Source organism: Spermophilus citellus (assembly GCF_964194105.1).
Source record: "Spermophilus citellus genome assembly, chromosome: 6".
Taxonomy (NCBI): domain Eukaryota; kingdom Metazoa; phylum Chordata; class Mammalia; order Rodentia; family Sciuridae; genus Spermophilus; species Spermophilus citellus.
This window is the reverse complement of record NC_138187.1, coordinates 117,210,887-117,236,470: the sequence shown is the minus strand read 5'-3', so window position 1 is coordinate 117,236,470 and position 25,584 is coordinate 117,210,887. Positions and strand designations below refer to the sequence as shown.

The following is a 25,584-nucleotide window of genomic DNA, read 5'->3' as shown; positions in this document are numbered from 1 at the left end:
AACAATTAAGGTTCTGTGCCCTAAAGAAATCTGGTTTATAAGATAGGAATGTTGATTACACAAATGGCTTAGTCAGGACTAAACCTTTTTTTTTTTTTTTCATATCTCCACATAAAAAGAAATATATTGAGTTTATACATTCTCCAGATGTAAAAATTGGTCCAGTTGACTAATCAGGCTAAATTCCTTTCTTCTTTTTTATTTTTTTGGAGACAGGATTTTGCTTTGTAGCCCAGGCTGTCCTCAAATTCCTTCATTCGTGCAATTTGATCCTCTGGCCTCAGATTCCCCAAGTAGTTGGGACTACAGGTTATGCATCACTGTGCCTGACTCCCTGATTTTGTTAAACAGGAAAAAGGACACACAAAATTTATTACATGCCTAAGACAAAGTAGTATTAGACTCTAATAAAACGAAATTCTTTAACCCCATTTTCTATCTTTAAGTAACTACTATAAATCACTGATCAATGATGAATAAAGGTAGAATACTAATTCCATTCAATCAGTTTTTGAAAAGTACTGTTTTGAGAAACAAGTCCTTTGGGCTAAAAAAATGAAAATTTTCTTTAAGGAACAAGTGCATTTTTAACAGATTCTGGAACTCGGCTCGCATAGTAGTCATAATTCCTCAGTGTGGCCAGGACCCCTGCGGAGTTCATATGCTTCACTTCCTTATTGTACTGAAGGGCATTTCCATGGATATCGGTTAACTTGCCTACAGAAAAAACAGCAATACAATGTTAACAGATGATTGGATCATGATACTTACAGAATTTTTTTTTTTTGGGGGGAAGCGTTAAGCATTGAACTCAGGGCCTGGCATATGCGAGATATATACTCTACCACTGAGCTACATTCCCAAGCCCCTCTAGTTTATTTATTTTTCCCTTGAAATACTGAAGACAGAACTCCAGGTGTGCCAGGTAAGCACCCTACCACTGAACTACCTCCCCAGCCCTTTTTAAAATTTTTATTTTGAGACAGGCTAAGTAGCACATGCTGGCCTTGAATTTGCCATTCTCCTGCCTCAGCTTCTTGAGCTGCTGGGACTACAGGCATGCTCCACCACACAGAGCAAATGTGAAATTTTTTCCTTTTCTTTCTTTTTCTTTTTTTTTTTTTTTTAAAGAGAGAGGGAGAGAGGGAGAAAGAGAGAGAGAATTTTTAATATTTATTTTTTAGTTTTCGGCAGACACAACATCTTTGTTTGTATGTGGTGCTGAGGATCGAACCTGGGCCGCACGCATGCCAGGCGAGCGCGCTACTGCTTCAGCCACATCCCCAGCCCAATTTTTTCCTTTTCTTTAAACATTTTTATTTTTTTTTAGTTGTAGATGTACATAATACCTTTATTTTATTTTATTTATTTATTTTTATGTGGTGCTAAGGATCGAACCAGAGCCTCCCATGTGCATGGCAAATGCTGTACCACTGGGCTACAACCCTAGACCAAAGGTAAAGTTTTTAATTTAATTTGTGACTACAGAGCAATTTTAACTAAAAAGATTAAAAATATTTTTCTTTAAGATCAAAATTTCATTTAGTATTTTCAACTTGTATTTCTTTTTTCGCTTTATATTTTTTCTGGAGTTGGGGATTGAACCTAGGTGTTCACACGTGCTAAGTATGAACTCTACCACTAAGCTATACCTCCTCCCCCAAGTTTATGTTTATATATATATATATATATATATATATATATATAAATAAATGTGTGTGTATGTATTTATATTTGGTACTAAGGATTGAACCCAGGGGCATTTAGCCACTAATCCACATCCCAGCCCTTTCTATTTTTTGAGACAGGATCTAGCTAAATTGCTCAGGGTCTTGCTAAATCACTGAGGCTAGCTTTGAACTTGAGATTCTCTTGCCTCAGCCTCCCAAGCCACTGGGATTATAGGTGTGTGCCACCATGCCTGGCCAAAATTCTATTTCTTGATTAATTTCTCTTCTCAAGTGATTATTTTTCCTATTGTTATACTCCATTACCACCATTCACATTTGTGAAAATGTTTTCATCCTACTATTTATTATTTATGCTTTATCTGATGAAAGTTTAGGTGAAGGGTTAATATAATATAATTGTATTTTATGAAAAGTTTCATTTTGCATTCTAAATGTATGGACCAAAACAAAGTACTATTTATTTATTTATTTATTTATTTTTTGACAAAGTTCAATTTAACTTCATCATATGTTAATATGTTAATACTGTATGGATAAAGTAATATATTAGGAGAAACGACAGAATAAAATCTTTGCTTATTGTCATTTAAAAAAAATCTGACAGGATTTTTGTTTGTTTGTTTGTGGTGCTGGGGATGGAACCCAGGTCCTCACACATGCTAAGCACATGTTCTACTATTAGCTACAGCTCCAGTCTCAGACAAGGACTTATTTTTATTTGTTTATTTATTCAAAGGCAGGTTCTCACTATATTGTCCAAACTGGCCTTGAGCTGGAGACCCTCCTGCCTTAGTCTCCCGAGTACAGGGATTATAGGAGGACATTAACATGCTTTGTTCCTGACAGAAATTTTCAAATGCACTGCTTACTTCTGATGTTTATTTGAAATTGAAAAAAAATCATCTTACTGTGTATATATTTGTAATATATTTTCAGTAAGATTTTAAAAAATTCTGTGATATTTAGAACTGGTACTGAGATATTCACCATTTATAGCTTAAGATAAACTAAGTGAGGTCATGTCAAAATGATGAACACATTATTTTTCAGGGGAAGAAAGCATTAAAACCACAAGATTAGGGTTAAATTAACTGTATGAAGATCCAAGTCTGCAAAAGAGACAATAAATTCCAGAATAATAAATTTGCTGAACATCTACTTACTCATCTACGAATTAGGTTTTGGACTGGATAATCTGTAAGTTTCCTTCTAACTCTTATATCCTAAGAGTCTAGGTAAAGTAATATTATTAAAATATCATGTTTCAGCATAATATAAAAACTAGAATTCTCCAAAATAAAACAGACTAACCTCCCACAGCATGTAAGATAACTTCGGGAGCACAAGTGTCCCATTTCTTACATCCAGGGCTTGCAAATACATAAGCAGAAGCTTTGCCTTCGATCAGCTGAATGATCTGTGAGGTTAAAAATAACAATTATCCCTCAAGCATGAAATGACTGAGATACAAATAAGAAAGACTTCTTTCTTCTATCAAGGATACTTCATCAATTCCCTTGTTGGACTGAGGTTAAAGTCTTAAATGACAGAAGTATTATGAGGAAGTATGATAATATTATCATAGATATATGATAATATATGACAATCTGAAGGGGGAAAACCAATCATAAAAGCTACAGACAGACCATCTGAACAATCTCCATATTTCAAGTTAGAGAAAATAAACTTTTCTTTATATTCAATGTTTTTTCTTTCTTACTAGAAAAGCAATATATATCATTAAAAATATAAAATTTTTTAAAACGTCTAAAAATTGACCATGATTAAGTAAAGGATAAAGAAATATCAAGCAGTACCATAATGCAAAAATTGTAGTAAGGTCTAACAGATGTGCAGTGTTCACTAGTCTAACAAGTACTTTCACAGGTCTTCAGGATCAAATATGTTGCTATTTCCATTACCAAAACACAAACTTGTAAGTAGTTATTCCAATATTTCCTAAAATGCGCATATAAAACTGAGGCTGCCGATAACTTTCACAACTCTAAACGGCAATTTGCTATCAAGTTAATTGACTTTTTTGGTTATTCTGTAAAATAATTATTACTAAAAAACTCAGACTTCAAATATTCAGATTGAGGACCAGAATGAGGAAAATCTCAGTGGACACAAGAGTACCAAATGTCTTTCAGAACTGTTTATGAATACCTTCACACATTTCAACTAGTTGCAGGTTTTTGAGTAAAAGGTTTTCTTTAACATTATAGATTAAGTCTAACATTATATATACCAGTTTGTTTGTTTTTTGATAGGAGAGGGCTGTAGCTTTCCTTAAATTCTCTTAATGTAAAAAAGTTGAGAACTGCCCAACAAGATTCCCCCCTCCCCCCACAAGAGAAAGGTAGAGATGTGCAGGATGAGAAATTGATGCTTCTTAGAAGAAAGGTGCTCCTTGGGAATAAGAGATGATGGGCTTTGGTGATTACAAAATTTAGGGGCAAAGGGAAACATATTTGTCGTTATTTATTCAGTGAATATGGGGAATATATTTTCACTTTGAGCATTGCTTCTAAAGCACAGGCAAAAAAAAATGAATTCCATTCAGTTCAATAAATATTATTTGCCTTTCCTGTGTTATGTACACAAGTGTGAAATGCACACACTATTGCTTAAGTAATGTAGTTCAGTATCATTAGAGCTGACGTATGAATTGCAGGATGACACGAGATGAGGCTCGGGATGTACAGGAGCCAGGAAACAGCAGGCTTTCACTCTGTTATTAAGTTTGGATCTTAACTGTTGTGATGGGGAACCATCTAAGCATTTGGAACAGGGAGAAGTTTTGCATTTTTAAATTGCTCCAGTAGCATTTATAAAGAATAGATTGAACAGAGATCACTCAGGGAGCTATTATAGCATCTCTTGTGATGACGAGAGATTTCAACTACGGTGCTGGCAGCTGAGAGGACAAGACAAGACAGTAGGGAAGAACTGTATGGGTAGGACTAGACTGATAGCATAGAAGGAAGAAATCTGGGATGACTTTCCCAGCGTCTGGGTAAAGCAATCAGGAAAATGATGGTGGCATTAACCAGACTGCAAATAAGGAGAGGAGCATATCTGGGTGCGGTTAAAAAGAGAATAAGGTGAAATTGGACATGTTGAATTCAAGATACCTGAGGGATGTCATGATGATATCCAGGGATAATCAGATGAGAAGAGATCAGGGCTAACAATGTAGGTCAAACTGTGTCCCATTTCACAATTCTCTCAGAAGGTTGGAAGCCTAGAGTGAAAGAATGGGGGAAGTAGACAGGAAGGGTACAGACAAGAATGTCCCTAGGGTCGGCAGAAGAAAGGTCTAGGAAATCATCAAGGAGGGTCCTTGGTAAGAGGCATGGGTTCCTATATATCACTTAATAATCCTGGACTCTGAGATGAAAAAGACTTGAACCTAAAATCTTTAAAAATGTAAATATTGCTGAATGTACTTTTAGTGGCAAATTATAATCTTTAATCCCTTCTCTTTAAACTCTTCTTCACATGTTAAAAGAATTCAGTATTTCCATCAATGATTCAGTTGAATTCCAGAGCAGATGACAGATCTTTTTCATACCTTATTTCCTGCTCCTCCTACTCGCAGCACATCATCAGGGTTCATAGCAGAAACACAGTCTGTAACCAACTTGTTGCTATGGGATCTGGTAGTTGTGATAATGTGTTTCCCGGCAGGGACTTCTTTCAGCTGAAACCCAAAGGCACCTAAACCTAAAACTCCCCAGATTGTCCTCCCCAACACAGCATCTGGTCCTGCCTATGTAAATGAGTGAAAAAACAACAAATCTTATAGTCATTTGGAGAAACACATTAGTCATAAATGAAATATTTAGTTACATTTAATTAAGGTTAGAATATTTAGAATATAGGATATTTCATTATAAAAATGAAACACAATTAATGTTATAAAGTACAACAATATCATTGACAAAAAAATTTTCCTGACATAATGTGCTGGTTATTCCCAATGTTGTTTTGGTTAACAGTTTCAAAGTACTAGGGAACTTCTGGTTATTCCCAGAGTCTTCAGGAAAGGAAACATCACATACTGATTACTCTCTCTGAATCATCCAAAGATCTTTTGGCTGTATTGGAAATACCTGTTTTCAAAAGGTACTGAAGTCTTCCGGAAAATAAACACTATGTATTGATTATGTATTGACTACTACTATTCAGTATTCAAGAAACAGTAAGGATCATGTTACTCTGGCGAGAATGGATTTTGCTGCTATAGAGAAAGCAACTGAATAGGCTGATACTGAAGAACAGCCATAGATAATGGGGTCAGGGTTAAGATTTTACTGACAATTATACTGGTAAAATGACAAAGATAATGCAGTCTTAGAATTCATATTTTCCTTTGCAGAGCTCAAACAATTTTCAACTACAATGTTAAAAAGTATACATTTCACATGAAAAACATAACCTGTATTACATGGAAAGTGAAACTGATATATAAAATAATTAATCCAAAGTTATTAAAATATGATACTAGGATTGGGGTTGTAGCTCAGTGATAGAGCACTTGCCTAGCATGAGTGAGGCCCAGGGTTCGATCCCCAGCACCACATAAAACTAAATAAGCAAAATAAAGGTATTGTGTCCATCTACAACTAAAAATATTTTTTAAAAATGATACTAGTATAGTAGATATATATTACAGAAATTGTATCTTAATCAACATGAAGCATGTACCAGGCACCACACTAAATTCGTAATAGGTATTATCTCATTCAAGCCTCAAAGCAACCCTATGAACTTGGTATTATTATACTTATTTTAAGGATAGAAAAGAGATTGGGAATCATTAAGTAATTTGACTGTGGACTCTAGGAGTTCATGATCAAAGTGAACTCATAATCAAACTGAATTCATCTGTCTCATCTGTGCTTTTTTTCTTTTCTTTTTTGAGAAAGGGTCCTGCTATGTTATATTACTCAGGCTGCTCTTGAACTCCTGAGCTCATATGATCCTTCTGCCTCAGGTTCCTCCCAGGTAACTAGACTACAGGCACATGCTACTGACCTAATCAAAGCTGGTGATATTCACTACATTATACTGTCTTGGTTTACTCATCACAAGTGTTTTCATATGTATCATCTTATTTGTCCTAAAGCAGTACATGGGGTGTTGCTGGAGTAAAATAAATTTATTATACACCATGGGTTCTTTGGGAAGTGAATTCCGAGTTGGATAAATGTCAAGGTGGGTTCGTAGGAACAATACCTGTAGAAAGAAGCAGGTATGTGCAGATGGCAAAAAGCGAGCTATAGGGCTGGGATATAGCTCAGTTGGTAGAGTGCTTGCCTTGCATTCACAAGGCCCTGGGTTCAATCCCCAGCACCACAACAAAACAAAACAAAACCAAAAGTGAGCTATGCTGCAGCCCAACAATATCTTCCGCAAACCCTGTGGAAAGCTCTGGAGCTAGAATAGTTCTTCAGGGCTGCCCCAAATTGGAATGAAATTCTAGGCCTTTATACTCCTGCAGTGACCATTTCTGGTCCTTGGAAATGAACTGCCTTGGGAACAGATAAGATGCTGGAAGGGTGAGGCAATCTCCAAAGAGGCTGACTTTTGACAGTGCTCTCTGCAATGGGGCAACAAAGGAACCAATAAAGAAGTACTGGTGTTCAATATGTGTGTGTATGCATCTGCTGTTCCCTCTTGAGCCTACACTGCAGGAGGGGCGTGGCATGTGAAAAGTACACATGGACCCTGTGGTGGCTATTGGTACCCATTAAGCTTTAGCTTGCTCATTGAGACTAATTCTGTGCTTAGCTAGACACAAATATTCTGCTCCCTAAAAAGTCATACTACTGCTATCAATGAATATGCAGACAAAGAGGTTGGGTACAAAGAAACTGGTGACCTAGTGAAATTCATGCAGTCCATGATGCAGCCAGTTGGCCTTCCTCTGAGTTCCTGCTCTCACAGTTTCTCATTAACTCTTTCCTTCAAAGTCCCCACACTAATTTTCAGAGGGTAATAAAGGGTGGCATTTCACCTCACAGATGAGTTAAGATTCATAATGGTTAAGAAGCTAGCTCTGACAAAAGATTGACTGGGTTTTTTTGCACCATGCCAGGCTGTTCCCTTTACATGCCTATTGGCTTTAGTGCCTGTTGAAGCATAATAAAGTTTGAATTAAGTCTTTCATCTAGCTCAAGAAAGCAATATGGAATATTAATAAGGCTTGGACCTGTCTTTGAAAACCAGCTCTGCCATTTACCAATTAGATGACAGTGGTAAGGTAATTGCCTCAGTTTTCTCTTCCTTAAAGGGTTGCAGTGAGTATTAAAAGAGATAATGCTTGAGCCTCGCAGCATACTGTAAGCCCTTAAGCTCTTGATAAATTCAGCTATTATGACAATGATTATGTAAAATGGAATATTCAGCCTTGAATACCATCAACATGACTGAACAACTTTTCAACTTCCATTTGTTGCAGCAAATGTTAAAGCATAAGCAAACAAGAAGAAAAAGAGGACAGAGTGTAAGAAGGGAATGTGGCAAGGGGAAAGGTAAGGAACAGAAGATGCTGAACAGGAGAAAATGAACTGGTACATGGGATATACAATAACTACCTACGGGACCAGAGTGCCTATCTCTTTTCTACCTTCTAGTGAAACCAAAACCCTAACTATTTTTCTCACCTTTGCTTCATTCCTGTGTTCCCTTAACTTCTGCTTTTCATTGTTCTGTGGAAAATGAATACAATTTTCGAATCTCAGAAAGAAGGGATAAAAATTAACAATTCCTAAGCATTTAGCTCTTTATTTTTGATGAAAGATTCCATGCATTATAAGGTTTTCTATGAATTAAAGGCCCCTCTTTTAAGTAACAGTATTGACTTAAAGTTTATATAAAAATAACAAGCCATATCTGCATATAATACTGTACAAATATTAAAGCCATATTATAAGAAATTAATGGACACATAATCAATTCAGTGAGAGGCTTAAATTATTTTGGTATGTTCTAAGAAATGCATGATTATAAATCAAATTTATACAAATAGCAGGAAAAAACAAATTCATATTAGAAGTAAAAGATTAATCCTGCTCTTAAATCAGAAATTCAGAAGTAATAGTACCCAGTCTGGTTACTTTGTTTCCTCAAAGTTCTATCAAGGTCACATTTAATACCTTATTTTATCTCAATAATTTCCTTTAAGATGTAAAGTGATTTAATGATAAATTTTTGGTTTGAAATTAAACTAGTTTCTTGTTTCTAAGGAAGACAATTTATTTGGAGTGTACTAGAAAGTCAAAAGCAGATTAAAGAGATGAAATAAGAGAAAAAGAGTGCAAGAGCACATTCAGTTGTTGTCAATGTTGACTGTAATTTAGGCACTGTGCCTAAAAAGCACATATTACTTAGAAAGCAATGTGGCTAGCATCTTTTCTAGGTTGAAATGCTTCATTTCTTTAATAGGCTTCAAGAGACCTGTAAGTCAGGTGTCTTGATGACCACAATAATCAAGAACTATATCAGTAATTCTCAAACTTCTGCACTTGAATCACAAGTACATAAAAAATATAATGCATATAGTATGTCTATGTATACATATATACATATTTATACATTCCTGGTACCAATGCCCCCAGAAGTTAGGGTATGACCTGGGAAATCTGTACTTTAAAAAGTTCCCCAGATAATTGCCTATGCAACCAAGCTAGAAACCACTGGATTAAATGACATCTGGAATCATAACTCTCTATTTATGTAATACAATATTTCTGTATCACTTATAGTTATACCTGGTAGTTGTAATATGGTTGGTTAATAATGCCTGCTATGGCTTTTCCTTCATAGGCAATTCCAATAAGAACCGTTACATTGTCAAGAAGACCTATAAAAAAGAAGTAGCAGTCATATCTTTCTCATGTTATGACTCATCATCAATACATCAATTGCTGCAAGTTATTTTTCAGTAAAGATAAGGAATGTGCAATGACTTCCATTATCAATCCTATTTATGGCAAAATGCACTAATTATAAGATAGCTGGCCAGTGATGGAAATAGGGTCTATGGACATTTAACTGAATTGATAACTATGTCTCATTAGTACAATTTGTAAAACAATTAAATGAAGCAGCCACAACTCCACAGCCATTATCATTAGATTCCTCTATCCTTCTTCCACCATTATTCAACTCATTTTTTACCTGATGAATCACTGTGTACTCCTAAATTATTCTCTAGACTTCCATTTCAAACCTCTAAAGCAAGGTTTCCTAAAGAGGGGGTCCATAGACTATCAAGCAGTTCTAAAATTAACTGATATAATTTTTACAATACGATTCTGAAGTCTTTTCCCAGAGGTATCGAGTGAATCAAAATTTGGGAGGTGGGAATCAAGACTTAAATAACTTTCTTCATTCTCTTATGCACATTAAAGTTGTATAGTGCTTCCTTATTTCTCAAAGGATTATAGAGATGTTTCAGTACAAAAACACTGCTTGATTCATTCATCACAGACATGTTTCATCCAAGAATGAAGGGGTTTTTTTTCTTGTAATCAAGAAAATTTTTCTTTTTTTAAACCATGAGCTGAGAACCAATGTAAGAAAAGCTATGTAAATCTCTACTTCAAAAATAAAACTCTAATCTGCTAAAGCCTACAACTCTGGCTCTAAGCCTAGTCCTTCTTACTTTGATGTTGCCAATTTTATTTTCAGTTTGCTGCTTTCTAATTTTTCTCATCTTTGAAACCTTCAGAAGAAGGGAGCATGAACAAGATGTATACGGGATAGTGGTGGTAGTAGAACAAGGACAGCAGAGCTGAATTTGTTATCATTTTCTACCTCAATAAAGCTGGGGATTCATTATAGTTCCTTTGGTAACACTGGTCTAATGTGATAGATATTCTCATCTGGGAGACATTCAGGCTTGTGGGGCTGGTAGATAATGTGGCAGTAGTATTTGAAGGAGATGAATCTCTCTCTCTCTCTCTCTCTCTCTCTCTCTCTCTCTCTCTCTCAGCACTGATCCCAACCCTCCTTTTGTCTTAATAATCATTGATGTATGATAAAAATTAGCCACGAGCGGCTTTTTATGTAATATACAAAATATCAAATGTTTACAACTAAATATTATATCCTAGTCTTACTGCTGTGAAATACAGAAAGAAAATACCAACCTTCAGTATATTCCTTGGTACCATCCAGAGGATCAACCCAAACCACAAGCTTAAAAAAAAAAAAAAAGGAAAAAATACATATAAATGAAGTATACAAAATTCCAAAGAAAAGATTGAAACTACTCATTTTACATTTTTCAAATTATATTAGGGAAAGCTTAAGCCAATATCAGTGTTAGGATAGTGACAAAAAAAAAAAAAATCTAAAGATTTTGGAATGATACCCGGTGTGGTGGCACACACCTGTAATCCCAGCTGCTTGGGAGGTTGAGACAGGAGAATCAGGAGTTCAAAGCCAGCCTCAGCAACTGTGAGGCGCAAAGCAACTCAGTGAGACCTTGTCTCTAAATAACATAAAAAATAGGGTTGGGGATGTGGCTCAGTGGTTAAGCGCCCATGAGTTCAATACCCGGTACCACCAAAAAAAAAAAAAAAAAGATTTTGGAATCATGGAAGAAGTCCAGTTAAACTGGAGAAAACTCTGATTCAAGAATCTATAATACTAAATAATTAACTGCAAAATTACTGTCACTTGAACAATGCCATGAACACTGACAGGTGGTACAGTAAAAACATTCAAAGTGGCACCAAAAATGTTTTGAACAATGTGTGGGTGCTATTCAGTTTTTTAATTTTCTTCTTCTTTTTTTTGTGGTGTTGGGGATTGAACCCAGGGTCTTATGTATGCTAGGCAAGCACTCTACCAACTGAGCTATATCCCCAGCCCATTTTTTTTTCTTATTTTTTCTCCCAGTAATCCCAAACTGCTGGGATTACAGTGCTAAGGATTGAACCCAGAGCCTTGCTCTACCCTTGAGCATTTTGCTCTGCCCTATTTTTAACACCCCCACATCCCATGCTGGGGATCGAACCCAGGCAATCACTATCACTGCTAGTCATTTTTATATATAAATGCTGATTATTTTTTAAAGACAGTCTGATTACTTTAAGGACACATTCATATAGGCCAAAGAAAAACAGTTCATAGAGCTGGCAATAAAATAAAGTCTTTATGTTTATGATTTTCATCATTTAGGATATGCTGCCATTTACTACTAGAATTCTAACACTTGATGTGAATTTGTGATAGGCAGCATGTTTCTTTCTTTCTTTGGTGCTGGAGATTGAACCTACTGTCAGTCGCTTAGCCACTGAGTTACATTCCCAGCCCTTTATTATTTCTTGAGACAGATCTCACTAATTTGCCTAGGGCCTCACTTTGCTGAGACTGGCTTTGAGCTTGTGATCCTCCTGCCTCAGCCTCCCAAGCTGCTGGGATTGCAGGTGTGTGCCACTACACCTGGCTTGAGATGGCATATTTCTGATGGAAGACACCATGTTTCATTTTCTTTGTATCTTCCACAGCCCAAAGCAAATTGCCTTACCTAGGTGTTCAATAAACATGTTTAAAATTATTTAAAATTAGAAAACTAAAGAAGTGTGTTTAAATCTGAGGTCACAGATTAATTTAATTTAAACAACCATAAAAAGAAAAATGAAGGGCTAGGGTTGTAGCTCAGTGGTGAAGCGCGTGCCTGGCACCTGTGAGGCACTGGTTTCGATCCTCAGCACCACATAAAAATAAATAAGTTAAACAAAGGTATTGTGTCCATCTACAACTAAAAAAAAATTTTTAAAAAAAGAAAGTAAGATGATTTTTATGGCCTTATAACATAAGGTAGTAATTGCTTCGTCTTCTTCCAGCACCAATAACCAGTGAAATGTTTTGCTACTAAATTTAATAAATAACAAATAAGATTTTTTCTATGTTATTTATTTATTTATTTCTGTAATATTGGGTATTAAATATGGAGCTCATGCATGCCAGGCAAGTGCTCTATCACTGAACTGTATCCCAGGCTCTTTCTGTTTTTTGTTTTGAAACCGGGTCTTGCTAACTTGTTCAGGTGGCCTTGAACTTGCAATCCTCCTGCCTCAGCTTCCTAAATTGCTGGGATTACATGTATGTCACCTCACCCAGCCTGAAAGTATTTTTTTTTAAACTTTATTTTATTTGTTTATATTTTTACGTGGTGCTGAGGATTGAACCCAGTGCCTCACACATGCCAGGCAAGCACTCTACCACTGAGTCACAACTCCAGCCCCCGAAAGTATTTTTAATCATTATCTCAAACCAGGCATGGTGGTGTGCACCTGAAGTGCCAGCAACTCAGGAAGCAGGAGGATTGTGAGTTTGAGACCACCCTAGGCAAATATAATACTCTTGTTTCAGAGTAAAAAGGAGACATAGAAAAAGAAATTAAAAAGGTCAGATATTTCATATGATTGCCTGTTAACTTCTACTTTGGCTCTGAAAGATTTCAAGTTCCTTCTTATTCCTATTTTATAACTATTAAATTTTTATCTCACATGCAAATTTTATTTCCTTGACCATGGCAAGAAACACTAATAGAGTGTTTCACTTTATACACTCTACAGTATTGAGATGGCCTTACGTCTTCCTCTTTAATAGCACTGTACTGTGATGGGCATGGTTGCTTCAATATTTCCTCCCACTGACCATCTTCAATCAGCTCTTGATCCACTTCTTCAGGAGGGAGATCCTGCAGCAGAGATAACATTAATAGTTACTGAAGTTGTTTAATGTTCACTCTCAGTAACAAAAGAAATGCAGCGTCATAATTTTTACTAGTCTTTCTGTTTACCATTATATTTAGATCTTTTAAAGCAAACCCATGGTGCTGGAGATGTAGCTCAGTAGTATAGCACTCACCTAGAATGCTTAAGGTCCTAGGCTCAATCCCTAGCACTGAAAAAAAAAATCAAATTTAATAGAAAACATGTTTCTCAAAGTCAACTAAATGGTCTCAAGTTCATTATCCTGAATAGGGTTTAAAAGAGAAGATATTTTAACAAACTTATTTTTTTTTAAAATGTATTCTTTCTTAATTATAAGAGATTTCAATTTGTTCACTTTCAAAGTGTTATGGTCTTTGGATAAGTGTGGAAGGAGGCCTAATTTAAAAAAAAAACAAAAACAAAAACAAAAAAAAAAAACAGTGTATTTCTAAGTTCTAGAACTTTGCTCATCTTTTTTATCTTTGGGTCTGAACTCAGGGCTTCAAGCATTCTAGGCAAATACTATACCACTGAGATCTACTCATCTTTAGTTTATATGCTGAGTATTTTAACAGTAACCATGTCTTCTATAACTAAGAATTGAGATACCTGGCCTAAATATGGACCAAAATGTTTTTCTGTGGTACTGAGGATTGAACTCAGATGTGCTTTACTACTGAGCTACATCCCCAACCCTTTGTATTTATTTTTTATTTTGAGACAGTATCTCACTAAGTTGCTAAAGGCCTTGCTTGCTTGACGAGGCTGGCCTCAAACTTGCAATCCTCCTGCCTCAGCCTCCTGAGTTGCTGGGATTACAGGCATGTGACACTGAACCCAGCAATCAAAATGTTTTAAGATCAGATCCTCCTTCCACAGGACAGAATAATTACTTCTGTGTTAAAGCACTAGATATAATGCTTAAATTTGAATAGTGATATATAAACCACTGAAGTGTCATTTACAAATACATATGGTAAACACAGATTAAATATATCATGTCCCTGACAACTCTTACCTCTTCCCCTATAATTGTTAGTTTGGGGAATTTCCGTGCCAGTGAAGAACATATGCTCATTTGTACTAGTCGGTCAGCTTTGGTCTGCAGGTCTGTTGCAGAGGTCTGTAACAAAAAATGCAAACTTTAGCAGAACTAATGTAAAATAAATTGTCCTCTAATTCCTAAATGCATGTCTTTGTAATGTATAGTGTACTGTCAATTTTTTTTTGGAGGGGGGGGGGAGAGAGAGAGAGAGAGAGAGAGAGAGAGAGAGAATTTTTTAATATTTATTTTTTAGTTCTCGGAGGACACACCATCTTTGTTTGTATGTGGTGCTGAGGATCGAACCCGGGCCGCATGCCTGCCAGGCGAGTGCGCTACCGCTTGAGCCACATCCCCAGCCCTGTACTGTCAATTTTTAGAAATGCAGAACTTAACACCAAATGAATCAACTAGTTTCTTGGCTTGTTGTTTCTCATAGGATTAATAGTGGTAAACTGTGGAAGTGAATTTTTTTCAGTGCTAAGGAACAAACCTGGAGCCTCAGACATGCTACCCATGCGCTGTACTTCTGGGCTACATCTCCAGCCCAATAGTATATAAAGTTTGGAATGGTATTTTTAAATTATTTTGAAAATTCAGAAATTTCTTTTATAAGATCTCTAGATGGCCAGACATGATATTGCATGCTTATAATCTCTATGTTTAGAGAGGTTGAGGCAGGAGGATTGCAAGTTTGAGGCCAGCTTAGGCAATTTGACAATACCTGTCTCAAAAACTAAAAAGGGTCTGAGAATGTAGCTCAGTGGTACACTCCTGGGTTTAAGCTACAGTACTTGGGGTGGTGATGAGTTGACAGATCTCCAGATATCAAGCTTTGGCTTAAACAGATTAAAAATAGGAAACTTAATGCTGGAGTTATGGCTCAGTGGTAAAGCACTTGCCTAGCATGCATGAGGTACTGGGTTTGTTCCCCAGCACCACATAAAAAACTAAATAAACAAAATAGAGGTCCTGTGTCCAGCTACAACAAAAAATATTTTTTAAAAAAGATAGGAAACTTATGACATTTCAAAGCCAAGTTAAATACTATATATTTTAATACTAGGAAGGTGTTCCTTACAGGGATTTTTTTCAATGACTGCCCCTCAGATTTACTAGTGTACACAATTCTTTCTTATTTCTAAAATCTAAAGTGAACTCTAGTAGTATTTAATATATGGCCTACCTATGGTACCTTACTCAATCCATAGGTCAGAAATTTATACTAGTGAAAGGCAGTGGAAAATTTTGCAATTGACTCCACAATCTCCTTTGTTAAGTTTGCTTTTGGAGAATTATGGCATGCTGTAATTTATATAACACTGGTTAGAGAGATTTACTGATTATCTTGAACAGAATCTTTAAACTTCTTTGCAATGACCTAACAAGTGACGGTGAATATAACTTTTATGACACATTGAGATTTGCTGGTTATCTCAATGCAAAGTATTATTCTACTAGAATATGAACCCACAAAGAGGTTTCATTCTCTAAAGAACTATGCTAGGCAACAGTAGGTACTTTATAAACAAAACTACTTAAATGAATTGTTGAGTTTGGAGATTAATTATATATCGATTGAGTCTGAAGACCACTGCTGGAGAGAGTGAGTGGGGGGAGGGAGAGACAGAGAGAGAGAGGAGACACACTGACAGCCCTGTATTCAATTATCTGAGAAAATATATCCCAATTCTTTTCTTCTCTAAGATAAATATTTCCTGGTCTATCAACATAATGCTGTACCTCATCATTGTGAATATCTTGTGCCTGATTTCACTTTTGTTTCTCTTAAAATAAGGTGTCAAACAGGTGAACATAAAGTATTAGAAATGACAGTACTGAGCATAATGAGTTTTTTTTTTTTTTTTCCCCAAACTTGGACACTGTACTTCTAGTATTCCTTAGCTTCAGGATACAAAGTTAATAACATAAAACCAATTTAAACAAAATAAATGATGCTGAGGAAGGAAACAAAATAAATGATAATCTAGAAGGAAATGAACTAGAATATTGGCAATGGTTATATGATGGATGGTCTCTTTATTGCTTGGTATTTTTCTCAATTTCCTATTTTTAATAGGAACCCCCCCCCCCCACAAATGAAAACAGTAAGATGAGAAGTCTTCTGAATGCAGCTGTGTACATTGTATGTGGCAACAAAAACGTTTTTCCAAACAAATTTGAATCAGATTTACCCCATATTCCTTCAACATAAATATAAAATTTTATAATTATTGCTGTTACAATACATTGTTGGATTTGGCCCTCTTTTCTCAGAAGTCACAACTACTTTGAATACTTATCATGGGATCCAATACATCAACCAGCCCTTCTAGTGTCATTTTATTGACAAATTTGGTAAGTGTGTTTTCTATAGTGGCCTCTTCCAAAGTTTTGAGAAGATACATTCAATAAAATTTTACTGGCTGGGCATAGTGGCATACACCTGTAATTCCAGGGATTTGGAAAGTTGAGGCAGGAAGATTACAACTTTGAAGCCAGCGGGTGCTACTTAGAGAGACCCTATCTCTAACTAAAAAGAACTGGGAAGGTAGCTCAGTGGTAAAGTGTCCCTGGATTCAATTCCCAGTAAACTGTAATTGAGTGATTAAAGAGAATGGGACAGTATCAGGAGCAATCCTGCATCCTGCCAGCAAGGATACTTTTCCGGGCTGAAAATGAATCAAGAATTAAAATTGTAGGGTAATGTTATTTGCCTATTTATGAATATATCTAATGGTGATTTATGATGGGGAATGGGAGACATCATCTATTATTAATAACTTGAATCTTCTAAAATAGACAATGGAACCTGTAACAAGTATTTCCCTGAAATCATGATACCCTATATTTGGGTCTGTATGGTCCGGTCCATAAATATATCAAAAAAAGGAAATGGACTTATTTCACTTATTGATTTTTTTTTTCCAGGTGCTGGGTATTGAACCTAGGGTCTCATAGTTGCTAAGTATGTACAGTACCAAGGTACTACACCCCCAGTTTATAATTTCTAAACTTTTTTTTTCTTTTTTGCTACACTGGGGATTGAACCAGGAACATTCTACCTCTGAACTACATCCCCAGACTTTTTTTGTTTTTTATTTTGAGACAGGGTCTTGCTAAATTGCCAAGGCTGGCCTCAAACTTGCATTCTTCTGTTTCAGCTTCCCCAGTAAATGGGACTGTAGGTGTGTGGCATTGTACCTGGCCATATTTCAACTTATTTCTAAGTTGCTTTTCTTTTTTAATTTTTTTTTTTTTAGTTGTAGATGGACAGCATGCCTTTATTTTATTTTTATGTGGTGCTGAGGATTGAACCCAGTGCCTCATACGTGCTGGGCAAACTCTTACCACTGAGCTATAGCCCCTGCCCTTTAAGTTGGTTTTTATTCATACATATGGCTCTCTCTTCAGTGCAAGGAATAGAACCCAGGGCCTTGCACATGCTAGGTAAGCACTTGCTATTGAGATACATCCCCAGTCCCTCATTTGTTGTTATTGTTTTTTAAATAATATCAGCTATACATAGATGCCTGACTTATCCTAAATGAGTATCTTAATTATAACTTATTTCTATGATTCTATTAAAGCATTGTTGTTTTGAAATGGGGGTCTTTCTATGTTGCCCAGACTAGTCTAAAATTTGTGGGCTACAGCAATTCTCCTGCCTCAGCCTCCCAAGTAGCTGGAACTACAGGCATGTTCCACCACATCCAGCTTTTAAAATACTAATGGAAAATTACATTCTTTTTTTTTTTTTTTGCAAATTACATTCTTTGATTTTTTTCAATTATAACACAATCTTCCTTAAAGATGACGCTAAACGTTTAAAGAGAAAAGACAGCATACAGAAACTTATATTTAAGATACGTAATGTGAACTAATAATTAAATCTTGTGGCATATTTCAAACTGGAACTCATACATCGTAGTATTTCCCTTACAAACCAAATATTACTATAAAATTTCTAATAATTTTTCTAAGTTTAAAATTATCTAGTAAAAAGAAAAGCTTTGGTTTCTTTCTTTCATATTTTTTTGGTACTGGAGATTGAATCCAGGGGTCCTCTACCTCTGAGCTACGTTCCCAGTCACCCTTTATTTTAAGACACAGTCTCACTAAGTTGCCAGGCTGGCCTTGAACTTGTGATCCTCCTCCCTTAGGTTCCTAAGGTATTGGGATTACAGACATGTAATCTGTAATCCCAATACCTTAGCCTAGCAACAAACCTTGTTTTGAGTCTTTTCCATAAGGAAAAATGTATTGCTTTTAGTATAAGGAACAATTATTTAAATGCCAGATTTTATTAAACATATCAAGTTTCCTAAAGATTGCATTGTTCTGCATGTAACAGATTAGGATTTGTCCTAGGGTTGGACATTGGTCAAAAGACCCAGGCACATAAATAAAGATTTTGGGTGAAGTCTGGAGTCATTTTCAAAGCAGATACATGGACCATCTGAGCTAAGGATATTGGAATTTCCACAAGGGAACCATCAATTATTTTAGCTGTGAAAGTTTGTCCAAATTCTTTAGCTAAATCTCAAAGAGCAAATACAGGCTACTATGAAATAAGACTTGCAATACCTTTTCCACGATACCCAGGTCTCCTTCAGCAATAACACGTCTAACTATAGTTCCTGCCTTCTGAGCAATAGAATACGCTGAAGCTACCAACCGCATCAACACAGTGTGACTCGAAGCCATGATGCTCCCTAAAAAGAAATCAAGAAAAATGCTTTGTTACTTTAAAAGCCAAATATTGGTTTTACATACTTGAATTCAATTAGATGCATATTTATTAATTGCTTACTTTAACTGAGTAGGTTCTTTAATAAATATGTACCTAAAGAGACTTGGTCAGGGCGTGATAGTGCATACCTATAATCCCAGCAGTTTGGGTGGCTGAGACAGGAGGATAATGAGTTCAAAGCCAGCCTCAGCAAAAGCAAGGTGCTAAGCAACTCAGTGAGATCCTGTCTAAATAAAATACAAAATAGAGCTGGGGATGTGGCTCAGTGGTTGAGTGCCCCTGAGTTCAATCCCTGGTACCAAAAAGAAAAGAAAAAAAAAAGAACGATATGGAAAAACCTCAGTTTCAGCATTAACTCTTTCCTATAGCATTTTTTTTCTCTCTGCAGATGGGACATTTCAAAGCACATTATGATGAAAAACTGGCCCAAAAGGCTCAGCATGTGAAAAAGTTTTGTGTGTGAGATACATAATGTGCAAAGGCTATGGAAGATGTTTCAGGGGCTAAAAGTATAAGATGTAACATTTGTCTTTAATGGGTTAATATTTTGGTGAGTTGTGCAGGATATAATATAACCTAATGTCTAAACCTAAACTGGCTTCAATAGGTTAAGGGATTAAGTGTATATATGGGGTAATTTAAAAGAAGAAGGGGGCTGGGAATGTTGCTCAGTGGTAGGGCACCTGCCATTGAACAACATGTTCATGCAACTGTGCAAGGCCCTGAATTTGATCCCTAACATCACACACAAACAGGTTAAGGATTACACATTATTACAATTATTTTCTGAAATTCAATGAATATTCTTTTAGAGACTGAGTGAAATTTAACCTGTTTTGTTTACCCCGTCCTCAACAGTAGCCAAACAAAGAGAAAAATCATCATAACTCGAGTGAAGATAATCATCTGAAAAAAATTATGAGTGTCAGGTAAGTCCCTAGCTCAGATAAATGGAAACAAACAAGCAAGCAAATCCCCAACTTGTAGGATTAAGTATATTCCTTTTTGAAAATACAAATTCAAATCCTGGAATTTTAGTGACTGCTCTGGATGCTGGGATATACCACCCAGATTCCCTTCAGACCAAAGGGCTTACTTCCCCAACTGCTAAGATGATGGTCCCTAGCTGTCATTCTTTCTTTGGGAATTTATCTGCTAAGAAAAGTCACTTCATCTGAAGCTTGTCAACAGGAGGGTTTAAAGGCCACTGCCCACCCAACTGGCTGCCACCCCAAATCTGAAGGGTCATCCCAACTTTTGAGTACCCAGGGAGGACTACTGAGTTCACAGTTGAGACTGCATCCAGCTCAACATGCCCCCTCCTACTTCCTTCCCCTTCCTCTTGGGATCAAAAGAATACTCCCTAATAAACCTCTATCACTGTCTCAGAGTGTTCATGGAGAACAAAACTAAGATAAAAACTTTCAGGCTGGATATGTAGCTCAATGGAAGAGCACTTGCCTAGCACACCCACGACCATGATTTTGATATCCAGCACTGCAACAAACAAAGAAACAAAGGAACAAAAATTCTGTAATTTCTAAATCAAATTGGATCAACAATATTTCATTGCAATAAGGCCACATATTATTATTCTCTGCATACAGGAACTATATATAAAAAATAGTACAAACCTTGATTCAGCAAGTCACTGTGCTGTTACAAATTTCTGACAATACTTATTTTGATGTGCCTTTTAACCCCTTTACATCTTTTTCTATCACTCTCATTCTATTTATGAGAATTATTAAGATAATTAAGATAATATACAAGTGAAAAGATGGAATTGAAATTGATTTATGGTAATGAATATCATATTGTGACCAATAGCTGTCTAGAATTAAGATGAAAATAAAATGGGTTTCTGTGGAATATATGAATTCTGTTTACCTTATTATATCATAATCAGGCTAGATTAATTTTCTTCACATACCATATATTATACATGGAATAAACTAGCTATGATCATTACCAATTCAGGAGCACCACAAACAGAAAACATACGAAATAATTTAATAAACATTTCATTGGCCTTACTTTTGCTCCTTTATATCAATGGCCAGCCATATAGCTGATATATTCTGTGCTGGAAAAGTAGTCTTCAGGCAATTAATTAATTCTATCTAGATGTTTTAACCATTGAGTATATTTTAACATGTCCATATCTTATTCAGTTCCCATGTTATGAAAGACTTCCTTTGTGATTGGAAGGTCATTTTTCCTTACTATCTGGTAGCATTATAACTTTTCACAAATATCACTTACCTTTGAGCCAGTTAAGCAATCATTTGAGCCTTGTCAGGCTTTGGGTGTGACTAAAGCACTTTCCCTTCTGTTTGCCAAGTACACTTCGTTTTCTTCTTCCAAAGAAAAACTTTCAGGCTTAGGTGTCTACTACCTTCCTCACAAAATGTACACTGTATTTACGAACCATCATTTAAAGCTAACATGGAAAACGTACGGTTTGATATAAAAAAAATACTTATAAACACTTTCCACAAATCACTTTTATTGACAAAAAAGGAAATATTTCTTCCTTTGTTTCTCTAAAGTACTCCACTTCTGGTCCAAAAGGAATTAGGAATGATATATTACTATCCCCCAACCTAATAATTTTCTCATATTTTTAAAATAAATGGATACAATATTGGTTCTTGTTAAAAAAGATAAATGTAGTATTACCAAAGCACAAACTCTATAAAAGAGGTTCCTATTATCCTTTTTAAATTGTGCCCTAAACCAGATCCCAAATTAGAATTATCTTTTGATGTTACCTTTGAATTAAGAGCAAGACCAAAAGTAGTCAGAGGCAAGTTAACCTTTTTTTTTTTAAATATTTTATTTTTTAGTTGTAGTTGGACACATATCTTTATTTTATTTATTTTTATGTGGTGCAGAGGATCGAACCCAGGGTCTCGCACCTGCTAGGTGAGCGCTCTACCGCTGAGCTAAAACCCCAGCCCCAAGTTAACTTTTTTAAAGTTCAAATTAACAACTGTACTTCTTTCTCTATCAGTTTTATATCTTCTGGGTCCTAAAACATTACCTTCCATGAGCATATCTTTTTATAAAAGCTTAGTTAAAAATAGTGGTTAAGGGCACAGAATCTGGTCCCAACTACCTGTGTTCACATCCTAGCTCTGGCACACACTAAGTGTGTGACCTTGGGAACACCACTTAAATTTTCTGTGCCCAAACTTGTAAGTGTACATAACAATATTACCTATAGTATAGAGTGGCTGTAATTATTAAGTGAGTTACATATACAAAGGACTTGTCCCTGTAGGTGAGCATCAAATAATAATGTCTAGCCATCATTAAAATCTTTTGTCCTTATTTTTGGCTATCCACCAGGGACATGGGACAGTGTTGAGGGTAAAAAGTTCCTACAGCTTCTGCAACAGTATTTTAACCTTAAGGATGTAATATGATACCCAATATGACCCTGAATCATAGCACAGGTTCTTTTCCCATATTTTTTACTGGTTCATTACAAAAGGTTCTTTCTTTAAATAACATTTTAGGCTTAGAGTAAATATGAAAAAAGGTTTTACAATACATAAGGCAATCAACCTAACCCTCATCCATTTAAGAAATCCTTACCGTTGCCAACAGAGCTAGCTCAGAAAGATGAAAAAATAACAGGAATCAAATGACCAGTTTCTTCTCATAGCCTGGAAGAGGATCTTTAATAATTCAACATAAAGATAGTGACCATATGAAGATTAGGATCTAAAAATGACAGATGTGTTCCTAATCAAAATACTGTCTTTTGGAGCTGTCCTAAACCACACAAGTAAAACAATGAGAAATGATTGTTTATTTTAAAAATTATAAGAGGTAGGAAAAATTTTGTCCAGTTTTCAAGAATGTGAGGAACATGTTCCAGAGCATCTTTGGTTAGAATGAAAAGCCATGAAACCTCTTAGGAGGGCTTTGAGAACCTCAATACAAGTAACATGTATACATCTTATGAACCAGCAATTAAATTTCCAGGAAAATCCAAATAAATCACTAAGACCTATAAATATGTAGAAATGGCAACTGAAAGAGTATTGGCTGTTAAAATGAAATTGAGTGTTACATGTAAGAATTTCTAAATTTGGGTGCACTAAGGAGCTCAAAGTCTAGGTTTGCCTTGTTTCTACAATACAGAGCGATAAAAATACCCACGAAAATGTTGACACTCAAGATTCTAGGTCCAGAAATGGAATATCCGGAAAAGCAACCTGATTCACATATACTTTCTTTTCTTTTTAAACATAAATTCCTTGAATGTCCTCTTAACTGTGCAAAGGGGTAGAGTTAAGGGTCAAGATTTGCCTAAGGCCCTTCTCTCACGTGACAGGGACGGGGAGAGCACTTACTTTGTCAAATTTGCAAGGACAGCGGACAAAAGACGCTCTAGGGGTAACCCAACTGGGTTACCAAACCACAGGTCCCTCCGTAGGTGCAGTACCGCGTTTCCGTGCAGCCAATAGGTCGTGCTGGGACAGAGGGCAAACCTACCTCAGCGACTGAGCATGCGGGAAATTCGGCGCAAGCGCAGAACAGCCACTTCCCAATTGCTGCTTCGGGCTCCTGACCCGTCAGAAAACTCCACTTATCCGTGTTTTATGCAAAGTCTCTGTAGTGCAAAAGCTCCTGATAAAAAAGCGGAAGCTAAATCTACTTTTTAGGGTAGTTTCTGGTTTCAGGTAGCTTCCGGCACACGTGGTACAGTTTGGCTTGAACCAAATTAATTGCAGTTTGTTTGGGTTCAGGTTTTTAATGACTTGCCTTTATTAGACTCTTCAGAGCTCTCAGCTTAGTTTTCATTTAAACAATATTTTACCTAAAAATTCATTGAATTATTTTGTGAGTGGTAATGAGTAATTTTAAAATTTTGTTCCTGTGTGCTCTTCTGTAACTCTCAAGCTTTTGTAAATAGAAACAAACCGTAATCTCTGTTTTTAAAATACTCACCAGAGAGGCTGGGGATATAGCTCAATAGTAGAGTGCTTGTCTAGAATTCAATCCCTGGTACCTTGAAAAAAAAAAAAAAAAAAAAGATTGTAATTGCACAAATACAAATGGCATGAATAAGGACAATCACAACCTACTCTAAGCATATAATAAGTGGTAAGAGAAGTCTGCAGGCATCCTAGAGAACAGCTATCTTCCAAGTGTTGGTTGCATCCTCTTAACAGGTTTTGCAAGGCAACAGCATAGTTAAATTAAGCAAGTTGTTAAAGCAGAGGCTAATTAGGAGTTTCTATGTGTATACATCTTTGTGCTTCTTTGAGATTATAGTTATAAAATAGATCCCAGATAGGAACTGCATGTCAAAGACAGAGTGCCCTGGAGCCTAGATGACTGGGCTTGAATTCCATCTCTGCTACTTCTTGGTTGTATGATCATGGAAAGTTACCTTACAAAAAACTAGGAGAGAGCTGATAGCCAAATCACACTAAGCAAAGGAGACTTCATTCACACTCCTGTAGTGTAAGTAACTGAAATGGCCAATGTGGCCCAAGAGTCCCTAGTAAAAGTCAATTATAACTTTTTTTCTTTTATTTTTTCAAGCTGGGGATTGAACCTAGGGCCTCATGCATGTTAAATATCTGCTCTATCACTGAGTTCCACCTCCAGCCACTTCAATTAGATCTTTAAAACTCAATTTATAATGGCTGGGGATGTGGTTCAGTGGTAGAGTGCTTGCCTAATGTGTGAGGCCCTGGATTTGATCCTCAATATGGCTGGAGTGGGAGGGGGCACACGACCCTCAATTTGTTGAAGTGTTGTTGATAATATTTATATGGAATTGTGTTCTCCCTAAAGCAGTGTTGCCCATAATGGAGTTAATGCCACTGTAATGTCTATTGAGAGCTTTACTAGTGATTAAATCAAATGAAGATGTGCTGTTGTGTAGAAGATACCAAATTTCTAAGGCTTGGTATAAATAGAAATTAGCCTGTCAATAACTTTTATTGATTATATATTAAAGCAACAGCATAAATATATAGTATTAAATATACTTTTTTTTTGCGGGGGTGGGGGGAGGGGGACCGAGGATTGAACTCAGGGGCACTCAACCACAGAGCCATACTCCCAGCCCTATGCCTTAATCTGTATTTTATTTAAAGACAGAGTCTCAGTGAGTTGCTTAGCGCCTCGCCATTGCTGAGGCTGGCTTTGAGTTCGTGATCCTCCTACCTGAGCTTCCCCAGCCGCTGGGATTCCAGGAGTGTGCCAGGATGTAAACGTACACATTTTTAAAATCAAGGCTCTGTGATTGAAGAAAACCGTCTACTTAGATATTTTTCCCCGCCCCCTAGGATCCGACGGCTGCAGCGAAGACCCGGAGTGGTTCCA

General features: G+C 36.3%; 1 protein-coding gene across 5 annotated transcripts; it reads right to left on the bottom strand.

The window, feature by feature from the left end:
• Positions 1-186: 186 nt before the first annotated feature.
• Positions 187-25,532, bottom strand: BPNT1 (3'(2'), 5'-bisphosphate nucleotidase 1). Of its 5 annotated transcripts, XM_081299148.1 has the most exons (12): positions 25,426-25,532; positions 24,196-24,256; positions 22,834-22,904; positions 19,065-19,192; positions 14,454-14,558; positions 13,312-13,419; positions 10,856-10,904; positions 9,473-9,564; positions 8,366-8,410; positions 5,269-5,466; positions 3,003-3,108; positions 187-717 (listed from the first exon to the last, which is right to left on the bottom strand). In XM_081299148.1, the coding sequence occupies exons 4-12, from the start codon at positions 19,182-19,184 to the stop codon at positions 569-571; spliced, it is 972 nt and encodes a 323-aa protein (XP_081155274.1). In that variant the 5' UTR covers positions 19,185-19,192; positions 22,834-22,904; positions 24,196-24,256; positions 25,426-25,532; the 3' UTR covers positions 187-568. The 5 variants fall into 5 exon arrangements, with proteins under 5 accessions (XP_081155274.1, XP_081155272.1, XP_081155273.1 ...); XM_081299146.1 differs by lacking the exon at positions 22,834-22,904; XM_081299147.1 differs by lacking the exons at positions 24,196-24,256; positions 25,426-25,532 and adding an exon at positions 23,598-23,736.
• Positions 25,533-25,584: the final 52 nt, after the last annotated feature.

Coding starts and splice junctions, on each gene's coding strand:
- BPNT1 (XM_081299148.1), bottom strand. CDS start 19,184: ATGGCTTCGAGTCACACTGTGTTGATGCGGTTGGTAGCTTCAGCGTAT. Junction 10,905..13,311: donor GTGCTATTAAAGAGGAAGAC/GTAAGGCCATCT, acceptor TTTTTTTTTAAG/CTTGTGGTTTGGGTTGATCC. Junction 3,109..5,268: donor TAGGAGGAGCAGGAAATAAG/GTATGAAAAAGA, acceptor TTAACCTCACAG/ATCATTCAGCTGATCGAAGG.